Genomic DNA, 14,489 nt, shown 5'->3' on the forward strand with positions numbered 1-14,489 from the left:
TTAGAAAAGGCAGAGGAACCAGAGATCAAATTGCCAACATCTGTTGGATCATCGAAAAAGGAAGAGAGTTCCAGAAAAACATCTATTTCTGCTTTATTGACTATGCCAAAGCCTTTGACTGTGTGGATCACAAGAAACTGTGGAAAATCCTGAAAGAGATGGGAATACCAGACCACCTGACCTACCTCTTGAGAAACCTATATGCAGGTCAGGAAGCAACAGTTAGAACTAGACATGGAACAACAGATTGGTTCCATATAAGAAAAGGAGTAGGCCAAGCGTATATATTGTGACCCTGCTTATTTAGCTTATATGCAGAGTACATCATGAGAAATGCTGGGCTGGAGGAAGCACAAGCTGGAATCAAGATTGCTGGGAGAAATGTCAATAACCTCAGATATGCAGACGATACTACCCTTATGGCAGAAAGTAAAGAAGAACTAAAGAGCCTCTTGAAGAAAGTGAAAGAGGAGAGTGAAAAAGTTGGCTTAAAGCTCAACATTCAAAAAACTAAGATCATGGCATCAGGTCCCATCACTTATAGATGGGGAAACAGTGTCAGACTTTATTTTGGGGGGCTCCAAAATCACTGCAGATGGTGATTGCAGCCATGAAGTTAAAAGATGCTTACTCCTTGGAAGGAAAGTTATGACCAACCTAGACAGCATATTAAAAAGAAGAAACATTACTTTGCCAACAAAGGTCCGTCTAGTCAAGGCTATGGTTTTCCTGTGGTCATGTATGGATGTGAGATTTGGACTGTGAAGAAAGCTGAGTGCTGAAGAATTGATGCTTTTGAACTGTGGTGTTAGAGGACTCTTGAGAGTTCCTTGGACTGCAAGGAGATCCAGCCAGTCCATCCTAAAGGAGATCAGTCCTGGGTGTTCATTGGAAGGCCTGATGTTGAAGCTGAAACTCCAGAAGTTTGGCCACTTGATGTGAAGAGCTGACTCATTTGAAAAGACTCTGATGCTGGGAAAGATTGAGGGCTGGAGAAGAAGAGGACGACCGAGGATGAGATGGTTGGATGGCATCACCGACTCGATGGACGTGGGTTTGGGTGGACTCCGGAAGTTGGTGATGGACAGGGAGGCCTGGTGTGCTGTGGTTCTTGGGGTCACAAGGGGTCAGACACAACTGAGCAACTGAACTGAACAGATCTCAGAGAGAATGCTTTTAATAATTGATGAAGTAATATTCTTCCCTGAAGGCTGAAAAGGGGATGGGGATAAACTGAAAATTATAAAAAATGTGAAAGGAAAAATGGTGAAGCTTCCTCAGATGTAGTGGAGAGAATGTTTGGGGATAAGATAAACCACAGTTTGAATCCTTTACTCTCTTTCTCATTTACTAACTTGTGATTTCCATTTATTTATTTTTCTGCATATCATTAATTTTACCTGTGAGATGGGGGCATTTTCCTTAGAGGATTATCTACCATAGGGTTAAATGAAATAATTTATATAAATGTTTGATAACAGTAAGACTAGGTAGTATATATTGTATATGTAGTATGTACCAGATCCTAGGCTAAACCTTTTTAATGAATTTTTTCTTTAACATGTTTGTGGTCAAGTATGCACAGTCAATTTTAGATTTCCTATAAAGTACTGGGTAAAACCTGGTGGGCTGCAGTCCATGGGGTCGCGAAGAGTCGGACATGACTGAGCGACTTCACTTTCACTTTTCACTTTCATGCATTGGAGAAGGAAATGGCAACCCACTCCAGTGTTCTTGCCTGGAGAATCCCAGGGACGGGGGAGCCTGGTGGGCTGCCATCTATGGGGTCTCACAGAATCAGACACGACTGAAGTGACTTAGCAGCAGCAGCAGCAAAGTAGGATATCAGTGAAAATGGCTTAGGAAGACACTGAGAAATTGGCTGAAGTTACTTTTTGCGGCAGATGATCATGTCAAAAAGTCAGCAAGTCTGTGATACTAAAGGTGTGGAAGTTGCTGATAAACTATGCAGGCAATGCAATATGGAGATACAGATGCGCCTAAAGCAAGAAGACTGACAGTGTGAATGACTATGATTGTAGAGAACACCCCCCTCCAACCTGCCAGCTAAGCCATATGAAAGTGCTAGTACTTAACTACTCTGTGCAATGCATTTGATCAGTTCAGGAAATAATCCTGATATTCTTAGTATGGATATTGACAGATGTATGGTTAACTGTGATGACAGTAACAAAGTTAGTGTTAATAATGATAATAGCTTACACATAGGTAAGTGCTTACAGGGTTCTAAGCATTCTATTATAGTAAACTAATTTCATCTCACAACTCTATGAAGGGAGCACTTGACTCATCTCACTTTTATTTTTGAAGACATTGGTGCACAGAGATCTCAGGTGATTTACTCAAGGTCACAGAGCTGGATAATGGCTCATATTCTTAAAACTGTGAGTCTAGTTGTGTAACCAGGTGCTTTGCACATATAGCTAATCTTCCAAAAAACCCTAAGAGATGAAGTGGAGTCCATTTAGTAACTTGTCTGAAGTCACACAGCTCATAGGTAGAATCCTAATTTAGATTGGTCAAATTGAAAGCCTGTTTATTTCCATGATACCCTGCTGCTCATTTGACCAATCTTGAAAAACAGCAACAAGAGAAAACCCACCAAACAAACCGTCTGAATTCCCTTTCCTTTTCTTATTTCATTACCTGCTGGTGAAGTTTTTATACTCTGAAGACAAAGTAGATAAAGGACATACAAAATTTTACAAATGTGAGGCTAAGAATGACCTTAAATCCTACCTTTAGCATTTGTAGATGAGACCTTGGGGTAAAAATTTACACAAAGCACAGATAAATGGTATAATTTCCACAAACACAAAGACTGGCCAAGCAAACTTTCTCTTTGAAGGCTGAAAAAAGATATTTCAATACCTAGAAAAACCTTAATTTATCAACAAACCCTTAAGCTTCAAAGCAATTTATAGAACATAAAACAGTCTTAAAAAATGACCAAAAGTGCTTTTAAAAGATAAAGGGTTTAGAACACAAACAAAAGACAAGGTTAATGATTCTAAGTAAAATTAATTGGCAAATGAGACATGATATTGTGAAAACTGGAAGGTGGAAAGCATAAAACTGCAAGTGGGATTTCAGACTGCCAAGATATGTAACACAAAGCAGGACCGGAGTGGAGGAAGAGTGAGCCAAGCACTAGACTTATTATTCTCATTAGAAAGGAGTTCAAAGTTTTCTTGGTTAATAATAGGAATGAATAATAGAAGTAATGAGAACAGTTGTATTAAAATATGTTAATGTTAAAAACGTTAGGGAAACATAAGCACTAGCCAGACAGCCACTCACGATCCCTATTAGGAGGAGTTCGGAGTGGACGGTAGGAGTAGTGAAAACAGCTGTAATTGCATTAGAATGTGTTGATGTCAAAAATGTCAGAAAAAGTGTTAGATTAATTATAGCTATTTTCTGACATTATTAAAAATAAAGAAATATTGGAAAACACTGGTTCCCACTGTGTCCTATTATTTTTCTCTATGTTAGCACAGATATATCCCTATTCAATTCTCTTGAACTCAAACAGAATTTGAGAAGGGGGAGGAACTTGTCTGAGTGCTGAGAAACTTATCCTGCCTCCAACTCAGAAAGTCTAGTAAACCTGAACACTTAATAGCTTTTATCTGAAAATATTTCTTGCACAAAGGTGGATGGGAAGTTTCTAAAGAGTTTTTTCCCTGAGCTAAATTACCAATTACTGGTCCTATTCAGGAAGTGTACTGGCTTATACAAATTGGTGAAAATTTAGCCAAGTAGTTTTGGATACTTTTAAAGGAGGCCTTCCTTCCCCAAATTTCAATTTGAACACCTTAATTTATTCTTAGAATCTTGAGATGGCTTGTTGATATTAAGGTTACTAAATGGAAGCTCTTGTTGCTCTTATGAGTTTTGTGATTGGTAAAACAATGACCATTTGGGTTTCCAAAAAGTGTTTCTTCAGTGTGACAATATGGTGGACTCTCAGCAGTCAGTGCTGCAATGACATCACCAAGGTGCCCTTCAGCATGAGCCCCTTCCATATCCCTCCCACCCACTGACTGGGACTTGTATGTTTACATAGTCACTTCTCTTTTAACTCAGAATAAGTGGTTGAGTGTGGAGTTAGAGATTGTGGCCCACCATCATTCTGGGTGTGTGGACTCGGACAGTCACTGGACCTCTTTAGGGCCACATTGTAATGATGTGTCTGTGTTTCTCTGAGACCAGACTGACAGTAAAATTTTCTGTTCCTGTGTGTGGGTGAATTAATGTTTCATTGTCTCCTTTTTAAAAAAATAGAAATAAAAATGATTTTTAAAATTCAATATGTTCACAGTATACCTACTCTAGACCTAGCAACATGTGTTCGTTGACTTAATTACTTTCCAAAGAGGTTCTGAGGAGATGTACAAAAAGAATATGAAGCTCAAAGGAGTAAAAATACATGAGGAAACTGGAATGTGTAGGGTATTTTTAGGTGGGCCCCAAACTGCATTCTAGAAGACCCTGTTGCTTAGACTGGCAATGTTTTGAGTGCTGAAAGTGAAAGTGTTTGTTGCTCAGTCATGTTCAACACTTTGAAACCCCATTGGACTGTAGCCCGCCAGGCTCCTCTCTCCATGGGATTTCCCAAGCAAGAATACTGGAGTGGGTTGCCATTACCTTCTCAAGGGAATCTTCCCAGCCCAGAGATAGCACTCAGGTCTCCTGCACTGCAGGTGGATTCTTTACTGTCTGAGCCACCAGGGAAGTGCTGGGGTTATTTATAAAGGGGATATAGATTCTGCTTTCCCCTTTCAAGGAGTGTGTGTAACCTGTTCAAGTAGAGAAGACCAGCACATAAGAACGAATTTGATAATAGGTAATAGTCAAAAGGTAATACTAAATTCTAATTGTGTGATGTGGCCTGTGTTAGGGAAATGAAGGCTCAGTGTGAGTGAAGATGTTTGACGAAGTGTTGCCAGAGGAAATGGGAAATGACTTGAGACTTGTTTGTTTATATGTACCACCACTTGTTAGAAACGAGAGATGGGAGCAAAATCCTCAAGACTGATCTAATTGGTTGTGGGGATGGGTCATGGGAAATTATAGTTCAGGTAGGTGAGACCTGACTGTTAAAAAAAAAAGAATTTGAATATGACGTAATAGGCTCTCAGGGGCTGAGGAGTCACAAAGTGAGGATTTTAGCAGCCCTCTGGATTAAATAGATTTGATGATCAAATGGAAATGCCCAGGTTAATAGGGAATGTAACTTGGGTGGGGTTAGAGTAGTAGATTAAGGATATCCATTGGAAGAAGGCTCTTCAAGTTAGAAGAAAAACAGAACTTGTTAAGGAGTGATGGCTGAAAGGTGTAAGGGTAGAAACTCCCACACAGTGAGAGAGCGGAGTGCTGAGGAAAACAGAGAAGGGGTGAGATGAAAGCTGGGTTGAGGGTGGGGTTCAGGGAGGAGCCCCTCAGGAAACAGGGGGGTGGGTAACCATATCTGAAGCTAGGTACTCATGAACTTAAAAGTTGAAGCAGAATATCTTTACATCCATATGGAAGCAGTTGGTGGACCTGAAGAAAGCAGTTTAATTTTTTTGGAAGTCAGAGGGCAAGGGAAAAACCATGCAGAAGAGAAGGGCTTACTTAGTTAATAATAAGCAATAAAAAGAGAAATAGTATTTAAGCTTTCAGACTCACTGAAATGAAGTGAAGGATTTTTGAGTCAATTTTCTCACATTTTGAATAGGTACAGAAAGCCATGGGGAGGTAAAACTTTAAACATTTTCTTTGGAAGATTCTTGGGATTATCTACATGTTGGGACACATCCTAGTCCTTTTTTTAATCCTGGGAAAATTTGGTTTTCTCTTCTTCTTTTCATGAGCAGCATAGTTGCACTGCCAACATGCTATAGATGCTCAGCAAGAAGTCTGATGATTAAAGCAATTTATGTACCAACCAAAAAGTGTGGATGATGCCAGGCACTGTGACAAGTTGGAATTGGTTGTGGAAAGTGCCAGTAACTTGCATTTACTGTCTTTTCTGGTTGTCGGTTGTTACCCTTTTTTTGTATTGAGGCGTTACTATAGTAGCAGTGACTTTTTAGCAAACATTGGAATGCTTTCTGTTTTGTGTGCTGTTAATATCCATGTCCATTATTCTATGTTCTACCTGACAGAGGTTTTATAAATACTTGTAGGAGAAAAGATAATTTTTGGATATCCCTCAAATTCATTTTCATTCTAGATTCAAGACTTTAAAAGTATAAATATTTTATTGTTTTGACATCTGATTTATTTAAATACTGTTATTTGGCTAAGCATTTGTCTGATTTTTTGTTTTGTTTTGTTTCCTTAATTTGATTGATCTGTTTTAAACTTTTGTTTTAGCCTCTGAATTCCTATTTCTAAATGTTCTAAAATGGTGCATTAAGAAAATTAAAAATCCAGTGAAGCTCTAAAACTTTGAAGAGTTTGCTTTTTACTTCTTCCAGGTTTGAGTGAGATAATTTCAGCATCCTCATAAGTTAGTTCTGTTCCGTCTGCTCCATGAAGTAAGTTTCTAGTAAAGCCACGTAATTAGCTTCATTTGTTTATTTTGCTTTTACTTTATTCATTGCAATGATATAAAATTTTAAATAGTTTTCACACAATATGTAATTGGAATTAAAAGAGTTAAAATAAGCTAATTCTGATGTTTGAATTTTGGAGCCCTGTTGTAGCCTAGCTCTGATGGAATAGATTTAAGCTAAGGCTGAGAAAAGAAAAGACGGAGCAGGAAGGAAAATAACCTCCTGTGTGAAGCAAGAACTACAACTGCAGTTTCCTTTGTTGGCCAGTGGTTTATGAAGGTAATCATAAATCAATCATGTGGATAATGTTGGGCAAGTTCAGTAACAGCTGAGGGGGCTAACGGAAAAACCACCAACCCAACAGTCTCAAGGTGGTTTTTAACCCGGTTTTGTAACTTTCTTTACTGGACCAAAGAGTTTGTTTCTGTGATTCATATTTTTAAAAGTTAAACTATTACATTTTATATTTCGTAGTTGAAAGAGTAATCAAATCATTTGTGTTAACAGTTTAGTCTCAAATTCATGTCTACTATTATAAAACCAGTACTGGGTTACTATTGAATTTTGTGTCTGACAGTCTATATGCAGTTTCTTACAAAAGTAAACTATTTAGGCATTAAAGTTGGACCTGCTACTGCTAAGTCATTTCAGTTGTGTCTGACTCTGGAGATCACTTAAAAATGATACTAAGAGTTGATAAGCAGCCATATATATAAATATTTGTGTGTTGTGTATTTTTGTGCATGTAGGGAAGGTTGTAGTTATAAGAATGTGTGCATGTCTTTGTAAGAATATGCTGGCTTGAATGGTGAAAGACTGTTCTTTGGAGCAGAGAACAGCAGATTCTTATATCTAGATTGGTGATCTAAATTTCTACCTGCTGATGTCCTGATGTGGCATCTCTGGCAGCGCTGGTTGTTCTGGTTTTCATGTGTGCTCTTTGGCTGTAAAGTTTGCTGTGAATCAAGGTCACCTCATTATAGCTGTGGCCTGTCCAGGTTCAATGTATATATGTTGCAGTGGGTGACATCATTCTGCACCAGTAGTCTGAAAGTGCACGGAAGAGGAGTTATTTTATTCAGATGAGAAAACCTGATGTGTATAGTAAGGAAGATAGCTGAAGTTCATCACAGAATCTCAGTGTAGAATTGTCCTTTAAAGCTTTTCCATCGCCTTCTACAGAATTTTCACTGATGGCACTTCCAGTCTGAGTTTGTATCCCTCTAGAAGAGGAAAGCTCACCACTTCTTAAAAGGGCCTTTTCTGTCTTTGCATAGCTTTGACCATTAGACAGTTTGTCTACTGATTGATGCAAAGTGATCTTCTTTTGCTCTGTTATCCTTTGGGTTAGCTTTTCTTCTGAGGCCAAAGCAGAGCAAATGCATCTCCTGTTTCCCATGACAACGTTTCTGATATTTGGCTCACTAAGTAGACTTGTTTCCAGAATCATCTCCAATTCCCTTTCTTTTTAAAGAGCTTCAGCTTTGCTATCATTTCTTAAAATGGGTTGCTCCAAAGTCAAGCCATATTCTAAAAGTTATTTGACCATCTTGAAGTAGCAGCATTATTTCTGCAACCAAAGATGGTGCTAGTTTTTGGTGATTGTTGATGCCTATTAATCTCATATTAACCTCATTTTCATTATTAGTGATCAGGACGGTGCCACATTTATCTCTGCATCTTGCTTCTTGTAAAACAGACCTTACTGTCCTGTGTCACATGTGGACTTATGAGCATACCTTCATTTTCACTGATATATAAGCCTATAGGCCAATCAAAGCAGAGGCTCTGGGGGATGGAGTCTATGCAGTGATATTAAAAAAGGAAATCCACCCATGTGCTTCTAATGAGCAACCAGTGTAAGAATTACTGATGTTGTTATTCAGTTGCTAAGTTGTGTCCGATTCTTTGCAACCCCATAGACTACAGCACGCCAGGCTTCCCTGTCTTCCACCATCTCCCAGAGTTTGCTCAAGTTCATGTCCATTGAGTTCAAGAATAACTGATGTAAGTTCTTAATTAAAATACTGAGCACAACGCAGTTGAGGCTAGAGCCAGTGCCTTAGCAATAGATGCCTTCCAACAGGTTGCTGTTGGACCATAATCATTATGTCTTGTTGCCTTAGCTAGTTTCCTGTTTCTATAATTAGCTCTCCTGGCTGCCAACCCAATTTTTAATTGTGCTACATTATTGCTCTCTGTCTTAATTAGCAGAAAGCCTTTAAAGATATTAAATCTATTATAGTGCTGGTTTAGATAACTTATATGGAAGCAGAAGGATGGAATGAATAATTGAACTTTGAAGATTGCTTTCCAAATCATGTTTCTATGATTCTTGCAAACCACGTAGTACTATACTGCAATATTTTAAACACTCTTGTACGCCAAATGCCACAAAAACACCATTGTTATAAGCAAGACATTCTTGAGATTAGAAGCACAGTAGACTGAACTTCATAATGTTTTGCAGAGAATGCAATGTTCAGACTTTTTTAGGTGAGAAAAATAAGGTAAAGAAATGTTTGATTTTTTTTCTTCTCCTTCACTCTCTGATGTAGAAATGTTAATAAACCACACAAATACATTGTGCTAAAAATGTGAAAAATCTATACTTATGCTAGAGCCTATCTTTCTTTGGCAAATGTACTTCTCTAAGTTATATACTGGAAACTACTTGTTTGTGTTGTGAATTGCTAACACTTATTGATAGCTCATGTTTGTTCTGATAAATGAAATTGCTTTCCCTTGACATATTATTTTGCATTTTGAAAATTGGGTTTATCAGACTGATATTGAGTAATTAGTAATTTTCATCACTTCATTAAATCCTTTGGAGATTTATAAAAGTATAAGATAGGATCTTAGCTCCTCAGGGATTTGTGGTCACCTTGAGATTTTAACATTATCTTATATGCAGAAATAAAATAATAGCATAACACATTGTAATATTAAGTATAAAATCAGGTGGTATTAGACTACAATTGGGACTTCCTCAGTGGTAAAGAATCCACCTGCCAATGCAGGAGACATGGGTTTGATCCCAGGGGTCAGGAAAATCCCTTGGAGGAGGAAGTGGCAACCCACTCCAGTATTCTTGCTTGGAGAACCTCAAGGACAGAGGAGCTTGGAGGGCTACTGTCCACAGGGTTGCAAAGAGTACAACATGACTGAGGCGCTGAGCACACAAACAGATTCACAGTTAATATTTTCATTATATCTGGGTAAAGAAGATAATTTTCTAAGAAGAGATGAATCTTTTAAAAATATGTTTATGTTAGTAATTCTCCAAGCCAGGCTTCAGCAATACGTGAACCGTGAACTTCCAGATGTTCAAACTGGTTTTAGAAAAGGCAGAGGAACCAGAGGTCAAATTGCCAACATCCACTGGATCATCGAAAAGCAAGAGTTCCAGAAAAACATCTATTTCTGCTTTATTGACTATGCCAAAGCCTTTGACTGTGTGGATCACAATAAACTGTGGAAAATTCTTAAAGAGATGGGAATACCAGACCACCTGACCTGCCTCTTGAGAAATCTGTATGCAGGTCAGGAAGCAACAGTTAGAACTGGACATGGAACAACAGACTGGTTCCAAATAGGGAAAGGAGTACGTCAAGGCTTTTTATTGTCACCCTGCTTATTTAACTTATATGCAGAGTACATCATGAGAAATGCTGGGATGGAAGAAGCACAGGATGGAATCAAGACTGCTGGGAGAAATATCAATAACCTCAGATATGTGGATGACACCACCCTTATGGCAGAAAGTGAAGAAGAACTAAAGAGCCTCTTGATGAAAGTAAGAGTTGGCTTAAAGCTCAACATTCAGAAAACTAAGATCATGGCATCCGGTCTCATCACTTGATGGCAAATAGATGGGGAAACAGTGGAAACAGTGGCTCATTTATTTTTGGGGCTCCAAAATCACTGCAGATGGTGACTGCAACCATGAAATTAAAAGACACATACTCCTTGGAAGGAAAGTTATGACCAACCTAGACAGCATATTAAAAAGCAGAGACATTTCTTTGCCAACAAAGGTCCGTCTAGTCAAGGCTATGGTTTTTCCTGTGGTCATATATGGATGTGAGAGTTGGACTGTGAAGAAAGCTGGGTGCCAAAGAATTGATGCTTTTGAACTGTGGTGTTGGAGAAGACTCTTGAGAGTCCCTTGGACTGCAAGGAGGTCCAACCAGTCCATCCTAAAGGAGGTCAGTCCTGGGTGTTCATGGAAGGCCTGATGTTGAAGCTGAAACTCCAAAACTTTGGCCACCTGATGTGAAGAGCTGACTCATTTGAAAAGACCCTGATGCTGAGAAAGATTGAGGGCAGGAGGAGAAAGGGACGACAGAAGATGAGATGGTTGGATGGCATCACTGACTCAATGGACATGAGTTTGAGTGAACTCTGGGAGTTGGTGATGGACAGGGAGGCCTGGTGTGCTGAGGTTCATGGGGTCGCAAAGAGTTGGACATGACTGAGCAACTAAATTAACGTTAGTAATAAATATCTTTTGAAAAATATGAAAGAATGATAAAATATCATGTTACATTTATATAGTATAAAAATGGGCTAACTTGATTTGGAAACCTAATCCTTGTCTGAATTTGAGGAACCATTTGCTACACAAAAAGGCAATTACCAATCCCCTTCAAGCCCATCTAAACCTAAACTGTTGGAAGAAGATGATGTAGTCTTTCAAATGTTCTGGGTTATTCTGGAATTGAATGTTTTGATTATGAAAGGTAGTTGAATTTCTTTTTGTTTGTCTAATTCAAATGTGAATTTTACATGTTATTTATTAAACATGGATACTTAAAGTATGTTGACACTAGGAATAGTTCTGAACTTATGCTTTATTAACAAATAATCATTAATAAATTTTTGAATCTATTCAGTCTCTATATGTTATTTTCTATGCAGAGGGTTAGTTTTCTTGCATTTTATAATTTTTTAAAAAGGGTTCCTTGTGTTCCCTCCTCTTCTCTTCCTGCCATGCTCCTCCTTGCCTCCACATACCTGTGGAATTTCTGCCATAGTCTTTGTCCCCCGGCCCCCAACGTAATGCTTCATCTGATCTTTTTATTTGCTTGAGCTTTAATTGAAAATGCATAAAGTATCTCTGATTTTTACTTTCATCCAATGTATTTTTCTAAGGATTTAAAGAGAAATCTAGAAAAATATCTGCAGCTGAATCAAAAGGACATTTTCTTTCTGTAGTCTAAGCCCTCATTTAAGGCATTTCAGTGTTTTAGCTCTGATGTTGATTTGGCTCCATAGTCTCATGGTGAAATCAAGTATTACTCTAGGTTTGTAATCTGTAGTTGACAGATGAGGCTTTTTTGGATTTGTATTAATTTCACTAAATTATTTACACAGCCCTTTGAAAAAATACATGGACCCTTTGTCATATTGCAACATTTTGTGCCTATCAAAACTTACAGGCTCTTTAGTACTCTGCATCTTGAAAAGCAGTCTTCTACCCAGCATCATCTCCTCCTCTAGAGCTTGTTAGAAATTCAGAATCTCAGCCCTCATCATGAGACTGTTGAGTCAGAATCTGCATTTGAACAAAACCCTCAAATGATTCATATACACACTTTGAGTTTCAGAAACACTGGACAGAGCCTCTATTCTTATTTCTATTAGAAGTGCCCTGAAGGTTTTGGCAAAAGCAAATGAGGAAGAAAAGTGTATTTAATTAGGAAGCACAGTGCTAGTGCTTTCATACACATTATCTCATGTGATCTTCCCAGTTCTGCAAGGTAGATATTACTACACATAATTTACAGATGGGGAAACTGACAATTGGAGGTTTTAAAATTTTTTTCAAGGTCACTTAGTTGGTAAAATGTAGACTCACCTTCCTGATTCAGGATTCCAATTTTCCTAGTACTCAGTTATCTCTTGGGACAGTTGGTATTTACCCAAGTCCTTACTACTTGGATGGGTGTGGCTTTATGGTGAATATGATTTAGATTTGAAGGGAAAATGTCTTCAAGAAACTCTTGACATCCGAAACAAGGTTTGCAAGGAGGGTTTTTTTTTTCTTTTTAAGAAATTATTTTTAATTGAAGGATAATTGCTTTATGATATTGTGTTGGTTTCTGCCAGACATCAACATGAATCAGCCATAGGTATACCTATGTCCCCTCCCTCTTGAACCTCTCTTCCACCTCTGTCTAGGTTGTTACAGGGCCCCTGTTTGAGTTTCCTGAGTCACACAGCAAATTCGCATTGACTATCTATTTTACATATGGTAATGTGTATGTTTTCAAAGGCTCTTTCTTAATCTCTGCATGTGAAGTTGGAGGTTTGGTTTGTCCTCCTCCATATGTAACTCTTCTTTGAACAGCATGTCTGCCTTCCTCCTTCCCTTTCCTTCTGTTCTTGCCTTCTCTTCCTTCTTTACAATAGTTCTTGTCATTGTTCTTTTACAATAGTGTGTCTGTAAAAGACTCTGATGCTGGGAGGGATAGGGGACGACAGAGGATGAGATGGCTGGATGGCATCACTGCCTCGATGGACATGAGTCTGAGTGAACTCTGGGAGTTGGTGATGGACAGGGAGGCCTGGCGTGCTGCAATTCACGGGGTCGCAAAGAGTCGGACACGACTGAGCGACTGAACTGAACTGAACTGAATGAGTAAGAAGGCATATATGTAGAAAGTATCTTATGTAATATTGCAACAGAAGCATGGCATATTTCAGTGGTATTTTCAGGGAAATGGTGGGGCCTAGTCACACATGCGAAATCAAGTTTGGATTCACAGAGTAGAGGGGGTACAATGTGATTAGCAATGTAGGTTGTGATAAGCCCCTCCCTCAGTTACAGTATATGCTAATAGTAAGTGAAGTGCTTTCAACTGAAGCTAGTTATGTGTGGACTGTGCCACCAGATGGTCGATTCTGAAATCAGATTGATTATATTCTTTGCAGCCAAAGATGGAGAAGCTCTATATAGTCAGCAAAAACAAGACCAGGAGCTGACTGTGGCTCAGATCATGAACTCTTATTGCCAAATTCAGACTTAAATTGAAGAAAGTAGGGAAAACCACCAGACCATTCAGGTATGACCTAAATCAAATCCCTTATGATTATACAGTGGAAGTGACAAATAAATTCAAGGGATTAGATCTGATAGAGTGCCTGAAGAACTATGGACAGAGGTTCATGACATTGTACAAGAGGCAGGGATCAAGACCATGCCCAAGAAAAAGAAATGCAAAAAGGCAAAATGGTTGTCTGAGGAGGCCTTACAAATAGCTGAGAAAAGAAGAGAAGTGAAAGGCAAAGGAGAAAAGGAAGGATATACCCATCTGAAAGCAGAGTTCCAAAGAATAGCAAGGAGAGATAAGAAAGCCTTCCTCAGTGATCAGTGCGAAGAAATAGAGGAAAATAACTGAATGGGAAAGACTAGAGATCTCTTCAAGAAAATTAGAGATGCCGAGGGAACATTTCATGCAGAGATGGGCACAGTCAAGGACAGAAACAGTATGAACCTAACAGAAGCAGAATATATTAAGAGGTGGCAAGAATACACAGAAGAACTATACAGAAAAGATGTTCATGACCCAGATAACCACAATGGTGGGATTACTCACCTAGAGCCAGATCCTGGAATGTGAAGTCAAGTGGATCTTAGGAAGTATCACTACAAACAAAGCTACTGGAGGTGATGGAATTCTAGTTGAGGTATTTCAAATCCTAAAAGATGATGTTATGAAAGTGCTGCACTCAGTAGGCCAGCAAATTTGGAAAACTCAGCAGTGGCCACAGGACTGGTCAGTTTTCATTCCAATCCTAAAGAAAGGCAATGCCAAAGAATGTTGAAACTACCACACAATTGCACTCATCTTACACATTAGAAGGCAATGGCACCCCACTCCAGTACTCTTGCCTGGAAAATCCCATGGGCGGAGG

General features: G+C 38.7%; 1 protein-coding gene across 29 annotated transcripts in view; it reads left to right on the top strand.

Annotated features, from left to right (window-relative positions):
* The window catches only part of ATP8B4 (ATPase phospholipid transporting 8B4 (putative)), a 295,865-nt gene that overhangs the window by 51,049 nt on the left and 230,327 nt on the right, over positions 1 to 14,489 (top strand). For 2 of the 29 annotated variants that reach the window (XM_060418007.1, XM_060418028.1), the window contains exon 1: positions 6,494 to 6,845. The exons of 26 other annotated variants lie outside the window; for them this stretch is intronic. In XM_060418007.1, the coding sequence (XP_060273990.1) occupies positions 6,840 to 6,845 (6 nt within the window). In that variant the 5' untranslated portion in view covers positions 6,494 to 6,839. Of the gene's footprint in view, positions 1 to 6,492; positions 6,846 to 14,489 lie in introns of those variants that run through there. One more of the 29 variants, XM_060418021.1, reaches the window with a different exon arrangement.

This window comes from Ovis aries, chromosome 7, assembly GCF_016772045.2.
Source record: "Ovis aries strain OAR_USU_Benz2616 breed Rambouillet chromosome 7, ARS-UI_Ramb_v3.0, whole genome shotgun sequence".
NCBI classification, from domain to species: domain Eukaryota; kingdom Metazoa; phylum Chordata; class Mammalia; order Artiodactyla; family Bovidae; genus Ovis; species Ovis aries.